This window comes from Mustelus asterias, chromosome 7 (genome assembly GCF_964213995.1).
Source record: "Mustelus asterias chromosome 7, sMusAst1.hap1.1, whole genome shotgun sequence".
NCBI classification, from domain to species: Eukaryota; Metazoa; Chordata; class Chondrichthyes; order Carcharhiniformes; family Triakidae; genus Mustelus; species Mustelus asterias.
The window spans coordinates 46,513,906-46,532,619 of NC_135807.1; the positions used below are offsets into that span (position 1 = coordinate 46,513,906).

Consider the following 18,714-nt stretch of genomic DNA (forward strand, 5'->3'; position numbering starts at 1 on the left):
CTCTTAAAGCAATCAAGCAACCACTGAAATATATAAGAGTATGTTTGTAAAGGAGGTATTTTTCCAGTGCTATAAACTTTAACATTTTAACACAGACTTCTTATTTTTCTGATACTAGTTTTCAATTCAGCTTTGGCACATTGCAATGTCAGCAGCTACCCATTTCATAATGGGTTATTGATGTTTCATTAAACATCCTTTAGCAGGAAGACACATCTTTATTGCTATGTATGGTAGAATCAACAGAAATATAATTTCACAATGAATTATTCTAAAAATTTTGCTTACACACCTGCAGCTGGGAATTTATCCCACACAATGATTTTGTTTTGTGTGAAGAATAATTTGCTGAGATTAGTTCCAAAGTTACCTTTTACTGATTTGAACCTCTGCACCCTTCGTGTAATCCTGTATGTTAAGTCAGTGTAATACTCTCCTTGTTCTATACCTTTAACCATTTTATATACTATCAGACATCTCCTACCTAGGCTGAAAAATTTAAAACGCCTAAATTCACAATGGACCAGAAACAGAGGAAAATTAGTTGACATCATCTGGCGACACATTGAGTGGATTTGGAGATCATGTTAAATTGATCCCATGTCTAAACAAGTGAGCTATCTGCACTAGTCACATTTTTTATGGGCAGCTTTTCTAAAAGAAGACTAGAAATCACTCAGCTAAAGACAACACCTCTTAAAAAGATGATGTGTGTGGCTGAAAACAGTTCATTGTTGGACATCACTGAAATAGCCAGCAGAAGATCTTCCTGCTTTTCAGGTGTAGAGTTAGAGGTGCTGGTGGAAGAGGTTAGCAGGAGGAAGGATCTCACCTTTTCACCTAGTTAGCTGTGTGGAAACAATGGGCAGAGATGACAAACTAGGTGAGCTTCAGAAGCATTGTTCCAAGGAACTGGTTGTAATCATAGAATTGTAGAATCATAGAATTCCTGCAGTGCAGAAGGAGGCCCATTGAGTCTGTACCAACTCTCCGATAGAGCATCTTACCCAGGTCCACTCCCCTGCTCTATCCCCATATATTTACCCCGCTAATCCCCCCTAACCCATATATCTTGGGGCACGGAGGGACAAATAAGCATGGCTAATCCACCTAACCTGCATAACTTTGGACTGTGGGAGGAAACTCGAGCATCGGGAGGAAACCCACGCAGATGCAGGGAGAGTGTGAAAACTTTACATTGACAGTCACCCAAGGCTGGAATCGAACCCAGGTCCCTAGTGACACGGTGGCACCATGGTTAGCACTGTTGCCTCACAGTGCCAGGGACCTGGGTTTGATTCCCGGCTTGGGTCACTGGCTGTGTGGAGTTTGCACATTCTCCCTGTGTCTGCGTGGGTTTCCTCCTGGTGCTCCGGTTTCCTCCCACAGTCCAAAAGACATGCTGGTTAGGTGCATTGGCCATACTAAATTCTCCCTCAGTGTACCTGAACAGGTGCCGGAGTGTGGCGACTAGGAGATTTTCACAGTAACTTCATTGCAGTGTGAATGTAAGCCTACTTGTGACTAATAAATAAACTTAAACTTAATGCTCTGAGACAGCAGTGCTAACCATTGTGCTGCCTAATGTAATGTCTTTATTCTTTTAATTACCTAGCAAGGGTATTAATGTAAAGATGTTTCTTGACTGTGAATTCAATGGCTTCCAGATTGAAGCTAAGACCCACCAAATCAGGTGCTTACATTGACAAATTTAGTAAACAAACCCTTGATTATTCAAGTGCGTTTTAATATTTAAACCAATTTCGTGCTTCTGATGGCTGTCTCATGGAATCTTAATACTAATGTAGCCCTGACCCTTGTGCCTTTTTCGCGCCAGAAAATATGGCTTAACGATGTGAGCTTCAGACCCCCAAGTGTCTTGCTTCATAACTCAGACCCCTGGTATTAGGCTGAGACTTGTGGCTTCTCTCCATACTTCCTCCAGTATCTGAATGTCTCGCTTGGCTACCAGATGGTGCACTGAACAATAGCCTGAAATAATCTTCACCGGAGATCTTACTGTCTCAGTATGCGTCCGAATAAGTGTTTAATCGGTTGTGTAATATCTGCCTCATTTTAGAGAATGTGGAGTGCATCCTAATTATTCAGAAGCTGAGATTAATTACATTGAATGAACAACACAGATTGGCTCTGATTACATTTGGAAGCTGAAATACATTCTTAGTGCAATAATTCCAACCTTAACTAGAATATATATATATTAAATAAACATCAATACACTTTCAATTCGACTCCAAGTTTGTGGGGGGGGGCGGGGGGGGGGGTGATTTCATGTGTTCCTATGGGAGCTATATCAGTAAGCGGAGTGCCATTCAGTTAGACCTGATCTTCCGATCCTAAACCTATCTACTGCTAACCGATAGCCCCAACAGTCTCCTTTCTTATCCCACAGCTCATTCGTCTTTCAATTTTCATCTTTTATTTTCCAACTTTAATTCTTATAAAGAGGGACAGTAGCTTCACTGCTGCTGCTTTAGCAAGACACTGCTCCAATATTTCACTGAAAAAGCATCCACACAGATCCAAGTACAACCGAGTGACCAAAAAAGTCCCTTCTTCGCCACTTTCATCATTTATATTGGAAGTATTTCTTCCCGGCGTCGCTGGCTGCCAGGGCTTTTATCCAAGAGCACTAATCATGATGCGACCTGAACGTATTTGAAAATCTATTTCTTCCCCTAAAATATGAATCCCTTTTCTCATTCTGCTTCCGCACACACCGGCTCTGGTTTAAATGATATCACAGCACAACATTAACACGTTCGTATTCCCAAAGTGAGGTGAGATAAAGTACAGCTAGACTCCGCTGGCCTCACAGCTCAGGTTAATGAGGGATAAACCTGTTAACTCGATGCCATTCGGCACAATTTTTAGTTGGTACTCACATCGCGGAAGATCGACATGCCTTTCTTCGGCTGGAGAGGCGAACTGTCGGCACAATCTGCTGCTTCTGGAGAAAATGGAATTATTTCCGGACAAGCCATGATTGAATTGATATACTATTTTGAAAAAAAGAGAGAAATAAACCACTGATCTTAATGTTGTGCTCGGCGAGGCTGAGGAAAGCAGCACAATTCCTGTGTGAAGATGTTGCTGGTGCAATCTGTTGCTGCTGTGCTGTGCTTTAGCACTGGGCTGTTAACTGGGGGGGATCAGGGTTGTGCTGTCACCAGCGCGCACTCATTCACAAGCCGGGAGGTGCTCACCAGCATCACCGAGCACAGGTTCTGCTGGAACCTCTGCTCAGAAACACAGCCGGCTGGACACGCAGTTCTCTATCTCACTCTCTGCCCTTCCTTCTCTTCTCGACCCTTTCTCTTTCTCTCCTCTCCTGTTTCTCTACATCTCCGCCCCGCTTCTCTTTCTCTTCTTCTACTTTGATTTCTCCTTCTCTCGTCTTGTCCTTTTTTACTTCATTTAGTTTCTCTCCTTCACTTGAAGAGCACCTTTGACTTTGGACGATCAGATAAAATGGGTGCTATCTATCAATGCCCGCTACGCATGTGTCTCAATCTTCATTCAATGCAATTGAAAATCCGAACAGATGTGTAAATTAGCGGCTGAACTGATATTGCCCGTTCTACCCACAGTCAAAATTATCCCCCTTCACTTCTCTGGTTTGGTCTCTTTCTTTTCTGGCTTTCTTTCTTATTTCTGACAGTTTCTGATTCGTTCTGTCTCTCCATCTCCCCCCTCCTGTATGAAATATTGTCCTCTGCGATATTGAGTTTGATACTGTCAACCTGCTCTTTCCAATTAACATATTCTTACGCCTTATAGCATCGACCATAGTCTGATAGAAGATCTATTTTAGCCTAAGATATCAGAAATGAGCTATCCAGTGAGCTGAACACAATACAGGAGTTCACCAATCTCTGGGCAATGCTACAAATCGACAAATAATGCATATTAACTTTACTGGGTGTTTTCTTTGGCCGCCCAACAGTAACAGGGATGTTAAGGAGCAGATAGGGAAACAGATCCTGGAAAGGTGTAATAATAACAGAGTTGGCGTGATGGGAGATTTTAATTTCCCAAATATTGATTGGAATCTCCCTGGAGTAAGGAGTGTAGATGGGGAGGAGTTTGTTAGGTGTGTTGGGTAGTGCTGGATAGGCTAATGGGACTAAAGGTAGACAAGTCCCCTGGTCCGGATAGAATGCATCCCAGGATACTAAAAGAAACGGCAGAAGAAATAGCAAATAGCAGCAAATTAGTTGTAATTTATCAAAATTCACTGGACTCTGGGGAGGTGCCAGCTGATTGGAAAACAGCTAATGTAACGCCACTGTTTAAAAAAGGAGGTAGACAAAAGGCAGGTAACTACAGGCCGGTTAGCTTAACATCTGTAGTTGGGAAAATGCTGGGATCTATCATTAAAGAAGAAATAGTAGGACACCTGGAAAAGAATGGTTCAATCAAGCAGACGCAGCATGGATTCATGAAGGGAAAGTCATGTTTGACTAATTTACTGGAATTTTTTGAGGATATAACGAGTGCGGTTGACAGAGGGGAACCGGTGGATGTGGTGAATTTAGATTTCCAGAAGGCATTCGATAAGGTGCCTCACAAAAGGTTGCTGCAGAAGATAAAGGTACATGGAGTTGGGGGTAAAGTGTTAGCGTGGATTGCAGAGAGTCAGAATAAATGGGTGCTTTTCCGGTTGGCAATCAGTGACTAGTGACATGCCGCAGGGATCGGTGCTGGGGCCTCAACTATCTGGAGGGGACCAAGTGTAGGGATGACACAAAGATGAGTGGGAAAGCAAATTGCGTGGAGGATGCGGAAAGTCTACAGAGAGATTTGGATAGGCTAAGTGAGTGGGCAAGGATCTGGCAGATGGAGTATAACATTGGTAAGTGTGAGGTTATCCACTTTGGAAGGAATAATAGTAAAATGGACTATTATTTAAATGGTGAAAAATTACAAAATGCTACTGTGCAGAGGGACCTGGGGGTCCTTGTGCATGAATCACAAAAACTCAGTTTGTAGGTGCAGCAGGTAATCAAGAAGGCAAATGGAATGTTGGCCTTTATCACGAGAGGGATGGAGTATAAAAGCAGGGAGGTCATGCTGTAACTGTACAGGGTACTGGTGAGGCCGTACCTAGAGTACTGTGTACAATTTTGGTCCCCTTATTTAAGAAAGGATATATTAGCTTTGGAGGGGGTACAGAGAAGGTTCACCAGGTTGATTCCAGAGATGAGGGGGTTAGCTTATGAGGAGAGATTGAGTAGACTTGGCCTGTACCGATTGGAGTTTAGAAGGTTGAGGGGAGATCTTATAGAGACATATAAGATAATGAAGGGGCCAGACAGGGAGAAGCAGCGAGGTTATTTCCACTTACAATGGAAACAAGAACTAGGGGGCATAGCCTCAAAATACGGGGGAGTTAATTTAGAACAGAGTTGAGGAGGAACTTCTTCTCCCAGAGGGTAGTGAATCTTTGGAATTCTCTGCCCAATGAAGCAGTAGAGGCTACCTCGTTAAATGTGTTTAAGTCACAGATAGATAGATTTTTAACCATTAAGGGAATTAAGGTTTATGGGGAGTGGGCGGGTAAGTGGAACTGAACCCACTATCAGATCAGCCATGATGTTATTGAATGGCGGAGCAGGCTTGAGGGGCTAGATGGCCTACTCCTACTCCTATTTCTTATGTTCTTATGTTCAGGAGGGTTTCTTGACACAGTATGTAGATAAGCCTACAAGAGGAGAGGCTGTACTTGATTTGGTATTGGGAAATGAACCTGGGCAGGTGTCAGAGCTCTCAGTGGGAGCGCATTTTGGAGATAGTGATCATAATTCTATCTCCTTTACAATAGCATTGGAGAGAGATAGGATCAGACAAGTTAGAAAAGTGTTTAATTGGAGTAAGGGGAATTATGAGGCTATCAGGCAGGAAATTGGAGGCTTAAATTGGAAAGAGGTTTTCTCAGGGAAATGTACGGAAGAAATGTGGCAAATTTTCAGGGAATATTTGTCTGGAGTTCTGCATAGCAACGTTCCAATGAGACAGGGAAGTTATGGTAGGTTACAGGAACCGCGGTGTTCAAAGGTTGTAATGAATCTAGTCAAGAAGAAAAGAAAAGCTTACAAAAGGTTCAGGGAGTTAGGTAATGTTAGAGATCTTGGAGAGTATATGGCTAATAGGAAGGATCTTAAGAAGGAAATTAGGAGAGCCAGAAGGGGTCATGAGAAGGCCTTGGCAGGCAGGATTAAGGAAAACTCCAAGGCATTCTACAAGTATGTGAAGAGCAAGAGGATAAGACGTGAAAGAATAGGACCTATCAAGTGTGACGGTGGGAAAGTTTGTATGGAACCAGAAGAAATAGCAGAGGTACTTAGTGAATACTTTACTTCAGTATTCACTATGGAAAAGGATCTTGGTGGTTGTAGTGCAGACTTGCAGCTGACTGAAAGGCTTGAGCATGTAGATATTAAGAAAGAGGATGTGTTGGAGCTTTTGAAAAGCATCAAGTTAGATAAGTCGCCGGGACCGGACGAGATGTACCCCAGGCTACTGTGGGAGGCGAGGGAGAAGATTGCTGAGCCTCTGGCGATGATCTTTGCATCATCAATCGAGACGGGAGAGGTTCCAGAGGATTGGGGGATTGCGGATGTTGTTCCTTTATTCAAGAAAGGGAGTAGAGATAGCCCTGGAAATTATAGACCAGTGAGTCTAACCTCAGTGGTTGGTAAGTTGATGGAGAAGATCCTGAGAGGCAGGATTTATGAACATTTGGAGAGGTATAATATGATTAAGAATAGTCAGCATGGCTTTGTCAAAGGCAGATCATTCCTTACGAGCCTGATTGAATTTTTTGAGGATGTGACTAAACACATTGATGAAGGAAGAGCAGTAGATGTAGTATATATGGACTTCAGCAAGGCATTTGATAAGGTGCCCCATGCAAGGCTTATTGAGAAAGTGAGGGGGCATGGGATCCAAGGGGACATTGCTTTGTGGATCCAGAACTGGCTTGCCCACAGAAGGCAAAGAGTGGTTATAGATGGGTCATATTCTTCATGGAGGTCGGTCACCAGTGGAGTGCCCCAGGGATCTGTTCTGGGACCCTTACCCTTTGTTATTTTTATAAATGACCTGGATGAGGAACTGGAGGGATGGGTTGGTAAGTTTGCTGATGACACAAAGGTTGGAGGTGTTGTGGATAGTGTGGAGGGATGTCAGAAGGTGCAGCGAGACATTGATAGGATGCAAGACTAGGCGGAGAAGTGGCAGATGGAGTTCAACCCAGATAAGTGTGAGGTGGTTCATTTTGGCAGGTCAAATAGGATGGCAGAATATAATATTAATGGTAGGACTCTTGGCAGAGTGGAAGATCAGAAGCATCTTAGGGTCCGAGTTCATAGGACGCTCAAAGCAGCTGTGCAGGTTGAAGCTGTGGTTAAGAAGGTGTACTGGCCTTCATCAATTGAGGAATTGAGTTTAGGAGTCGTGAGATCATGTTGCAGCTATATAAGACCCTGGTCAGACCACACTTGGAGTACTGTGCTCAGTTCTGGTCGCCTCATTACAGGAAGGATGTGGAAGCCATAGAAAGGGTGCAGAGGAGATTTACAAGGATGTTGCCTGGGTTGGGGAGCATGCCTTATTAGGATACGTTGAGTGAGCTCGGCCTTTTCTCCTTGGAGAGACAAAGGATGAGGGGTGACCTGATAGAGGTGTATAAGATGTTGAGAGGTATTGATCGAGTGGATAGTCAGAGGTTTTTTCCCAGGCCTGAAATGGTTGCCACACGAGGACACAGGTGTAAGGTGCTGGGCAGTAGGTACAGAGGAGATGTCAGGGGTAAGTTTTTCACTCAGAGGGTGGTGGGTGCGTGGAATGGGCTGCCAGCAACGGTGGTGGAGGCGGACTTGATTGGGTCTTTTAAGAGACTTTTAGATAAGTACATGGAACTTCGTAAGATAGAGGGTTATAGGTAAGCCTAGTAATCGCTAAGGTAGGGACATGTTTGGCACAACTTTGTGGGCTGAAGGGCCTGTATTGTGCTGTAGTTTTCCTATGTCTCTTTCTATGTTTCTATATAGGGCAAGGCTTCAGCTTGTTGGAAGCAAAATCAAAACTATGAGGTGGTCTTTCACATTGTGCATGAAAGAAATATCTGAGCAAAGCCCAAAAACATAACAGAAGCAAACTATTGTGTTGTTCTGATCAAAAGGCCAGCGACCTGAAACATTGGCTCGAGTTCTCTCCTCCCAGATACCATCAGGCTATTGGGCATCTTCTGCTTGTATTTTTTTTTATAAATGCATTTGTGACTTTTGATGAAAATATGTACATATTCAGTCTTAATCTGTGCAGGTAAACCTTGTGAATTCGGTGTTTTTTTAATTCATTTGTGGGACATGAGCGTCTGCTGGCTGGCCAGCATTTATTGCCCATCTCCAGTTGCCTTTGAGAAGTTGATGGTGAGCTGCCTTCTTGAAACGCTGCAGTGGCAATTGAAACAACTGAGTGGCTTGCTAGGCCATTTCAGAGGGCAGTTGAAAATTAACCACATTGCTGTGGCTCTGGAGTCACATGTAGTCCGGGACAGGTAAGGACAGCAGATTTCCTTCCCTAAAGAGCATTAGTGAATCAGATGTGTTTTTCCTACAATTGACAATGGTTTCATCGTCATCAGTAGGTTCTTAACTCCAGATATTTTTAAATTGAATTTAACTTTCACTAAATTATTATTTATTCCAATAAATTATGACATATATGGTTAGAATGTGATATCACATTCATGGGAAGCGTTGTGATGTGACTGGACTATCTGATAAGAATAGTTACAAAACTTGATTGTGCATGCAAAAATACATAGAAATACATAGAAATATATAGAATCCTACAGTGCAGAAGGAGGCCATTCAGCCCATCGAGTCTACACCGACTACAATCTCACCCAGGCCCTATCCCCGTAAGCCCATGCATTTACCCTAGCTAGCCCCCTGACACTAAGGGTCAATTTAGCCAGGCCAATCCACCGACAAGCACTCTTCACAGATTTAACAAATGAAACCAGCCCAATACTTTTCATGGGATATTTACTAACTCAAACTTTTACTTCCTCAACTGAAGGTAACGTTTTAAAATGAGTTTAATTAAGATTCTAATTATTTGACAGTTCAAGCATTCACCATATCCTAGTGATGGAATTAAATGGTCAAAGATGGTTTGATTGCAGACTGGATATTCACATGAAAAGGAAAGGAAGGGCAGAGTTTCTGCTAGATTGCGCTTGACTAGAAAGTCAAGATTCACCCAAAATCAGAGAAAGCCATGGCTTTGCAAAAGATCATAGAATTTCACACACAAATAATATCCATTGCACATTGAGTTTCTGCAATTTTCTGCACAGGCCTAAAAAGCATAATGCTAAAAGTTAGTGCTGTCCAAAAAACTGTCCACGCCTCTCAATCAAATTCATCTGGATTGCGATTTTCCCCTAATTGCATCCATTTGTTCAATTTCCAGAAGGCTGTTAAAATTAGACTCGTTCTTTTTGAGCCCAACAACACTAATATACACATTTAAACAGTCTTTGAATATATATAATTGACTATGAGACTGACCACTGTACAGCATTGCAGTGAGCAGATTATGGGGACTGGTAACTGATTTGTATTATTGATAACTGTATTAGTAAAGATTCATCAAATTGTCACTCCTAAATATTTCAAGGAATATTATTTAAAGCAGAACTTTAATTCCACTGGTCCATGTCAAATTTTACATGCAAAATGCAGATGAGTTTTCTGATGGAAACTTGAAGCGAAAGCATTTCAAAATGAACACATTGTCATTTGTGTCCAAAGCAGAGCCCTGCACCTTGAAACACCAAAGGGAAGTTTCTGATAAGTTGCAACTTAATAATGCAGTAGATAACCAAGTCGAATAAAGAAAGAATAAAGGGGCAGCATCGTGGCACAGTGGTTAGCACTGTTGTCTCACAGTGCTCGGGGCCCAGGTTCGATTTCTGGCTTGGATCACTGTCTGCCCAGAGTTTGCACATTCTCCCTGTGTCTGCATAGGTTTCCTCCGGGTGCTCTGGTTTCCTCCCAAAGTTGTGCGGGTTAGGTGGACTGGCCACGCTAAATTGCCCCTTAATGTCAGGGGGATTAGCTAGGGTAAATGCATGGGATTATGGGGATAGGGCCTCGATGGGATTGTGGTTGGTGCAGACTCGATGGACTGAATGGCCTCCTTCTGCACTGTAGGATTCTATGGAAAAAGTGCAGGAGAGAGCTGAAAAGATGAGAGAAGCAGAACGAATGTATGAGAAGAAACACGTAATACAAAGGGACACTCAAAAGTCTTTTATAAACATAAATATAATGAAAAAAGTAGTCAGTAGAAAGGTGGGATGAATTGGTAACCAAGAAATGACATCTTGGTGGAGATGGGTGGCATGGCTCAGATAATGAATGGGGTACTCACTAAAGAAGATCATGAATTTCACAGTAACTTCATTGCAGCGTTAATCTAAGTCTTACTTGTGACTAATAAATAAACTTTAGCTTTACTTTTGTAAAGAACAAAGTAGCAGAGCAATTGGGTGGATAAAATAGATTAAAAGGCTGGTACTTAAAAGGTTGGCAACGTTCAAAGTTGAGAAGCCAAGCAATTCAGGTTGCTCAGGGAAATAAGGGTGTAAATTGAAAAGGCTCTGTACTCAATCTTCCGATCTTCCTTAAATACAGGAGTGATTCCAGGGGACTAGAAGATGCAAATGTTACACCCATTTTTCAAACAAATGGGAGAGACAACTATAGGCCAACCCACCTAACGCTGTTGCTGGAGAAACATTTCAAGGCTACAAATCAGGACACTATTCATTGATACTAAGACCAAAGAGGACACAAATAGGAATCATCTTACAAAACGAGGGGATTTTAAATTATTCATGTAACGTAAAACAGCATAAAGCTGAATAAATATTTGAAGGAACCTATTCCTATTAGTAAGGTTGATTTTCAAAAGAATTACAATAAAGCATATCTTTCAAATGAAATCAGCTCAGTCGATACTCCACTGTCATTGATTGCAAAGTAAGAGTTTTAACAACACCAGGCTAAAGTCCAACAGGTTTATTTGGTAGCAAATACCATTAGCTTTCGGAGCGCTGCTCCTTCGTAGCGCTTCCTAGCGCTCCGAAAGCTATGTGAGTTCTTGATTTTTTTAAAGCGCAATAGAAGTAGCTATTACTATTCAAGAATTTGATTGTCAGTGTAAGATGTTTGCAATTCGTTATGGTATTGTTGTTTGACCACTTTAGGGAATAAATTATAAGATATTGCTGACATTAGATTATGGAGACATAGTAGGCAAGAAATTACTCATGATGATATCAATGGACAAATGTTTCACATATTTATATAGCATTCTTTCCATAGAATCCATGCAGTACAGAAGGAGGCCATTCGGCCCATTGAGTCTGTACCAACCACAATCCCACCCAGGCCCCATTCCTGTAACCCCACACGTTACCCTGCTAATTTCCCCAACACTACAGGCTTAACATGGCCAATCAACCTAACCCGCACATCTTTGGACAGTGGGAGGAAACTGGAGCACCCGGAGGAAACCCACGCAGACAACGTGCAGACTCCACACAGACAGTGACCCAAGCCGGGAATCGAACTCAGGTCCCTGGAGCTGTGAGGCAGCAGTGCTAACCACTGTGCTACGGTGTCGCCCCTTTATTTCAATTGTGGCATTAACCTCTTATGCCTGTGTTTAAAATAGTAGGCAAGAGAAAAACATGCAAACAGGCTGTGTTCAGCACTCAAAATTATCAATAGGAGTTTTAGAAAATAAAAGTTCTTTATTGCACAATGGTGCCCTCTTCAGGATTATATCAAGAATATGATCGATTTATACTATTAATACTAGCTAAACACCAAGGAAATGCACAATATAAGCGGATAAGGGGAGGCACGGTGGCACAGTGGCCAGTACTGCTACCTTACAGCGCCAGAGACCTGGGTTCGATTCCGAGCTTGGGTCACTGTGCGTGTGGAGTTTGCATGTACTCCCTATGTCTGCGTGGGTTTCCTTCGGGTGCTCATGTTTCCTCCCATAGTCCAAAAGATGTGATGGTTAGGTACATTGGCCATGCTAAATTCCCCCTCAGTGTACCCGAACAGGCACCGCAGTGTGGCGACTAGGGGATTTTCACAGTAACTTCATTGCAGTGTTAATGTAAGCCTACTTGTGACTAATAAATAAACTTTACTTTGTATATTCTGATAAAGTCAGGGTCAAAAAATGTTAGGAAGTGATATTCTGCATTTGGATTTGTTTACAGATAGATGACTGGGTGTTTAATTATGAATAATCAATCTTGGATCCATAAACATACAGGAGATTCCACCTATGATGTCTGTTATTTACAGAATGCATGAGTAACTAGATGAACAATGTGTTTGTATGGTTAGAGCTACAGACCGGAATTGTACCAGCCCACCCGCCATGGGAAACAGAGAGGACGAGGGGCAGACAATGAGAAGGTCCGTTGACCTCAGGTGGGATTTCACAGTTTCGGGACGAGCGAGGCTGTAAAATTCCACCCACAATGTTTATTTTCTATTTAAATTAATGTATATTCATCCTATTTCCTCCCAATTTACCGAGAAGAAAAACAGTGACCTATTACTGAAACTCATGCATAAATGATGCAATATCAAATTGAAAGAAAGAAGAATCGAGGTATTTGCATTCAAAAGAAATCAAACAAGAGACATGAGATAGATGTTAAAATTACTGCAGAATTCACAAATTCTGGAAGAAGGAATAATGAGCCTGGACTGGTATTGTATTTTAAAGGAGACTCAAGTCTACATTTTTGGAAGGGTGGTTAATATTGTGTTATTATAATGATATAATATCTTGGGCTTATTTAAATTAGTGGACTCAAGGCAGCAATTACTCAAAAGGGATTGTGTAAACATGTTCTGCATTCATTTATTAAAACTGAGTACATGAAACCAGTTACACATAGCTATAAAGTTTGAAGACATCAGACCTGTATGTTTGTGCTCTGCTCAAAGCAAGAGCTAATTTATTTTATTCATTTACAGGATGCGGGCGTCACTGGCTACGCCAGTATTTATTGCCCAACCCTAGTTACCCTTGGGAAGGTAGTGGTGAGCTGACATCTTGAACCGCTGAAGTACCTGAGGTGTGTGTACATCCGCAGTGCTGTTAGGGAGGGAGTTCCAGGAGTTTGATCCAGTAACAGTGAAGGAATGGCAATATATTTCTAAGTCCGGATGTTGAGTGACTTGGAGGGGAACCTCCAGGTGGTGCTGTTCCCAAGTATCGGCTGCCCTTGTCCTTCTAGATGGTAGCGTTGAAGGTTTGGAGGTTGCAGCCTAAGAACTTTGGTGCATTCCTGCGGTATGTCTTGTAGATGGTACATTTGGCTGACACGGTTCATGGGTGCTGGAGGAATTGGATGTTTGTGGAAGGGGTGCCAATCAAGCAGGCTGCTTTGTCCTGGATGATTTCAAGCTTCTTGAGTGTTGTTGGAGCTGCACTTATCCAAACAAGTGGAAAGTATTTGATCACACTCTGGACTTGTGCCTTGTAGTTGCTGGGCAGGCTTTAGGGAGTCAGAAAATGAGTTATTCATTGCAGAATTCCTAGCTTCTTACCTGCTGTTGTAGCCACAGTATTTATATGGCTAGTCCAGTTCAGCCTCTGGGGAAGAGTAAACTCCCAGGATGTTGATAGTGGTGATTCAGCAATGGTAATATTATTGAATGTCAAGGGACAATGGTTAGTTCCTCTCTTGTTGGAGATGGTAGCCTGGCACTTGAGTTGCACAAATGTTGCTTGCCACTTGTCAGCCCAAACCTGGATATTGTCCAGCTCTTGCTGCATTTGGACATGGACTGCTTCAGTATCTGAGGAGTCACAAATGGGTGAACATTGTGCAGACAGCAGCGAACATCCCCACTTTTGACCTTATGATGGAAGGAAGGTTATTGATGAAATAGCTGAAGATGGTTGGGCTCAGGGCAAACTAAGAATGGATACATCCTTTCTAATGATGTTACGCTGATATCCCTTAAAGGCACATTACGACATCGCCCTTTATTTTGAAAGATACATACCCCCTTTCCACAGAATTATAACTATTTACAATGCCTGTTCAGGTTTAGTTACCATTACATCAGGGCTTAGAACTGGTGATACTATGGGCTGAATTTTACCTTCACGGTGCACCCAATGTAGGGCAGCTGAAAGTGGATGTAAAACCCGTTCCAAGACAAGGTCATCACATTGTTCATGCAATATTACGCTGGCTGGTTAATTAAGATTTCCCCAGCATGATACATGATTGCTGGTTGGCTTCTTAGTGTATGGGTGTGGGAATGCGTTGGGCGTTGGGTCCAAAGGCGATCCTCGGGGGGTTAGTCATGGCATGCGTCAACTCCAGCCTCCCAGACTGCCTGGATCCACTACAGTTCATCTATTGCCGCAACCGGTTTACAGCAGATGCCATCTCCCTGGCCCTACACTCAACCTCAGAACACCTGGATAACAAAGACTCCTGTTTATTGACTACAGCTCAGCCTTCAACACCATTATCCCCAAAAAACTCATCTCTGAACTCCATGGCTTAGGGCTCGGCTCCTTCCTCTGCATCTGGATCCTAGACTTTCTAACCCACAGATCGCAATCAGTAAGGATAGGCAACAACATCTCCTCCACGATTATCTTCAACTCCAATGCCCCGCAAGGTTGTATCCTCAGCCCCTTATTATACTCCTTATACACTCATGACTGTGTGGCCAAATTCCATTCCAGCTTCATTTTCAAGTTTGCTGATGACACCATTGTAGTGGGTTGGATATCAAACAATGATGAGATGGAGTACAGGAAAGAAATAGAGAATCTGGTGAACTGGTGCAATGACAAAAGCTCTCCCTCAATGTCAGCAAAATGAAGGAGATAGTCATCGACTTCAGGAAACCTAGAGGAGAACATGTCCCTGTCTCCGTCAATGGTGATGAAGTGGAAATGTTTGAACGCTTCAAGTTTCTAAGTATCCAGATCACCAACAACCTGTCCAGGTCCCTCCACGCTGATGCTATAGTTAAGAAGTCCACCAACACCTCTACTTTTTCAGGAGGCTAAGGAAATTCAGCATGTCTGCTACAACTCTCACCAATGTGTACAAATACATCATAGAAACCATCCTATCTGGATGTATCACAGCTTGGTATGGCCCCTGCTCTGACCAAGACCACAAGAAACTACAAAGGGCTGTGAACAAAGCCCAGTCCATCATGCAAACCAGTCTCCTGTCCATTGACTCCGTCTACACTTCCCGCTGCCTTGGAAAAGCAGCCAGCATAATCAAAGATCCCACACACCAAGGACATACTCTCTTCCATCTTCTTCCGCTGGGAAAAAAATACAAAAATCTGAGGTCATGTAACAACCGACCGACTCAAGAACAGCTTCTTCCCTGCTGCCATCAGACTTTGAATGGACCTGCCATATATTAAGCCGATCTTTCTCTACACCCTAGCTATGACTGTAACACTATATCCTACACCCTCTCCTTTCCTTCTCCTCTATGTACTCTATGAATGGTATGTTTTGTCTGTATATTGCACAAGAAACAATGTTTTTCACTGTATCCCAATATATGTGACAGTAATAAATGAAATTAAATCAAATCAAACTGAAGAGAAAGCTCCCTGACGGCTGCCAGAAGTTGTGGGAGAGGCTGAGGGAGCTGTCTGCAACCATTGAAATCACTTTCCTGTTGCCCAGCAATGGCCTCAGCACCTGGTACCAATGGAAGATGGGAGGGGAAGTTGGTTGGGCACTCTGCCCCCCCATTTCTCTGATGAATGAGCACCTGTGAGTCTTAGTTGAGGAGGTGAGTGCCACACGGCAACTCCTAATACCCAGGGACAGCAAGAGAAGGATGCCTCACCTGACCAAATGCTTCTGGCAGAGGTTGCTACCCAAGTCAATGGGCACAATGGGGTGTGCTGTATGTGACTTCAGTGCTGTAAAGGTTTCAATGATCTTGTGTGGTTGGCAAAGTTAAGTGCAGAGATGGCATGGATCTTCCAGCGAAGTATAGCGAGGTGCCTGTTCCTCGGGAATGCTTAGGAGTGCTAGAGTGTGTGTGTCAACAGGCACTGAAGCCTGCTCTCCCAAGGCTGGCATGTCAGCACGATTGGCCTTAGTATAGGGGAGGCTGCGGTGTGCCACTGTGACATGGACCACTAATTGGCCATGGGGCAAACTGGAATGGACCTTCAGGGAGATGGAGAACTAACAAGGCTTTCTCATTTTTCCCATCAGGAGAAGAGAAGTCATAATGGTACAGAGCATTGAAGAACAGGTGGTGGAGTTCCAAATCTCTACATCCTCACCAACGTGAATACGATGCACCGGATCTGGAGAGTCATCAGCCAGCTCAGTCCCCCGGTCATGGTGAGGTGGAGGTTTCGGATGAAGATAAGAGTGCAGTTCACTAATGCATGTGTGGCAGGTACTGGAAACATTACAGGGTCCTCTCATCAGAAATGGAACTAGCACAGCCAGAGTGCCCACTGTAACTTCAGTGCAGGTGGTACCATGCTCCGGATCTCCATTGTCTCTTCAGCCCACCAGCATGCATAATGACTATGATGATCGAACTTACTGATATTTTGTTTTCCTCCTCCAAATGTGCCATCTGCAGACCCTGCTGGCAAACCCCCATTACGCTCAGAGGAAAGCACTGCATCTGCACCAGCCTCACATTCTCTCTCGGAACCGTGCACCAGCGCAGATACTCATACATCTGTGGGCATTAGGTTGTAGGTTCCGTGGGTAACGCACAGTGGTGAGGGCATTTCACACTCACCTGAGGAGCTGGCAGAGGCAGAGAGGTCTCAGGGCACTCCCAGTGGGAGCACAGCTAGAGATCAGGACCATGCTGAATCTGAGGCAGATGACGAACCTCTAGAGTCATCTATCAGGCAGCAAATGCCGTTTCGTTGCACATCCCCTCTCCTAACTTATGGCTATTTAGATAGTAATCTGCCTTCCCATTTTTTTTACCAAAGTGGATAACCTCACATTTATCCAGATTATACTGCATCTGCCATTTATTTTCCCACTCACTCAACTTGTCCAAATCACATTGAAGGATCTCTGCATCCTCCTCGCAGCTCATTCTTTCACTCAGTTTTGTGTCATCTGCAAATTTGGTGATATTACTTTTAGTTCCCTCATCTAAATCATTAATAAATATAGTGAATAGCTGGGTCCCGGCACTGATCTCTGCACACCATGGTTTCTGTCATGAAGGAGTCCAGTAAGAGTTTTAACAACACCAGGTTAAAGTCCAACAGGTTTATTTGGTAGCAAATACCATTAGTTTTCGGAGCGCTGCTCTTTCGTCAGTCCAACGCCGGCATCTCCACATCATGAAGGAGTCCATACAGAGCATGAATATTGTGTTGACCCTTAAAATTGAGTGTACAGCCTCTCCCATTGAGAGAGTGGTGACGCTCAGAGGGGCAACTTCAGGATCAGAATAAGATATTCCAGGAGTCACACTCAGACCCGCAATCCAGAACACCGGTTGTGACCTCAGAACCTGCCTTTGTCCCGCCTGTTCAGCTTTCCAAATTCTCCCTCATGCGAACATTTCCTCCACCATTATTTAGCCCAGAAGCTCCACTGCAGCCTTTATTATTTAACTTGCCCATAGACTGGTCCCAGCTCAGTTTAGGTGAAGAAAGTCCCAACAGTACAGCTTTCTCTTTCCTCAGTGCCCCATGAATCAAAAGCCATTTCTCCCACCATCTTTGAACCACGCATGGTTTTATTTGTTCTACGCCAATGTGCTTGTCGCTCAGAGAGTAACGCAGAGAATATTACCTTTGTGGATCTGCTTTTAATTTAGTACCTGGCTGTTCATATTCCCACTGCAGAACTTCTGCCTTAGTCACACCTATGTTGTTGGCATCCATATGGACAACAATAACTGGATTCTCCCCCTTCCACTCCAAACTTTTGTCCATCCCCAAGGAGATGCCTTTAACTCTGGTACCGGGCAGGCAACAATATCCTAACTATGGTGTCCCCTATTCACACCCCTCACTGGAATGGTCTCCTGCACCATGGTGCCGTATTCAATTTGCTCATCTTCTCTGTAGTCCCTGCTCACATCCATACAAGGTGCAAGAACATCAGACCTGTTGGACAACTCCAAGGACTGAGACTCCTCCATTGCTACATTCTGGATCCCCATACCTATCTTACTTGCAGTCACACCCATCTATCCATGACCATATACCAAATCTGAAGTACCTCGCCTAATGGTTATGATTGCATCCTGGAACAAAGTGTACAAAGTTTCCCCCTCCCTGATATATCACAATGTCCAAAGCTCAGATTGCAACTCATCCACTCTGAGCCTAAGATCCTTTAATTGCAGACATTACAACCCATGGATCACACAGGTATCCCACATGCTGCAGCTGCAATACATTACCTGTCCTGCTTTGCTTTATTTAATAACTTAGTTTCCAAGTTGAAGTATTACTGAACAGTTTTCTGTAGCTATGTTATGGAGTTCAATGAGTTAACCTATGAATTAATTTCACCTACTTACATCTTCCCAGTACCAGTTAAACTATTGTCCCAGTTTAGAGAGAG

The 18,714-nt window shown here is 43.3% G+C and overlaps 1 protein-coding gene across 1 annotated transcript in view; it reads right to left on the reverse strand.

Moving 5' to 3' along the window:
- Positions 1–18,307, reverse strand: part of necab1 (N-terminal EF-hand calcium binding protein 1) — a 166,980-nt gene extending 148,673 nt beyond the window's left edge. The window contains exons 1-2 of the mRNA XM_078215487.1: positions 18,158–18,307; positions 2,907–3,020 (exon numbers count right to left, since the gene is read on the reverse strand). Of these exons, the coding sequence (XP_078071613.1) occupies positions 2,907–3,020; positions 18,158–18,307 (264 nt within the window). The remainder of the gene's footprint in view (positions 1–2,906; positions 3,021–18,157) is intronic.
- Positions 18,308–18,714: the final 407 nt, after the last annotated feature.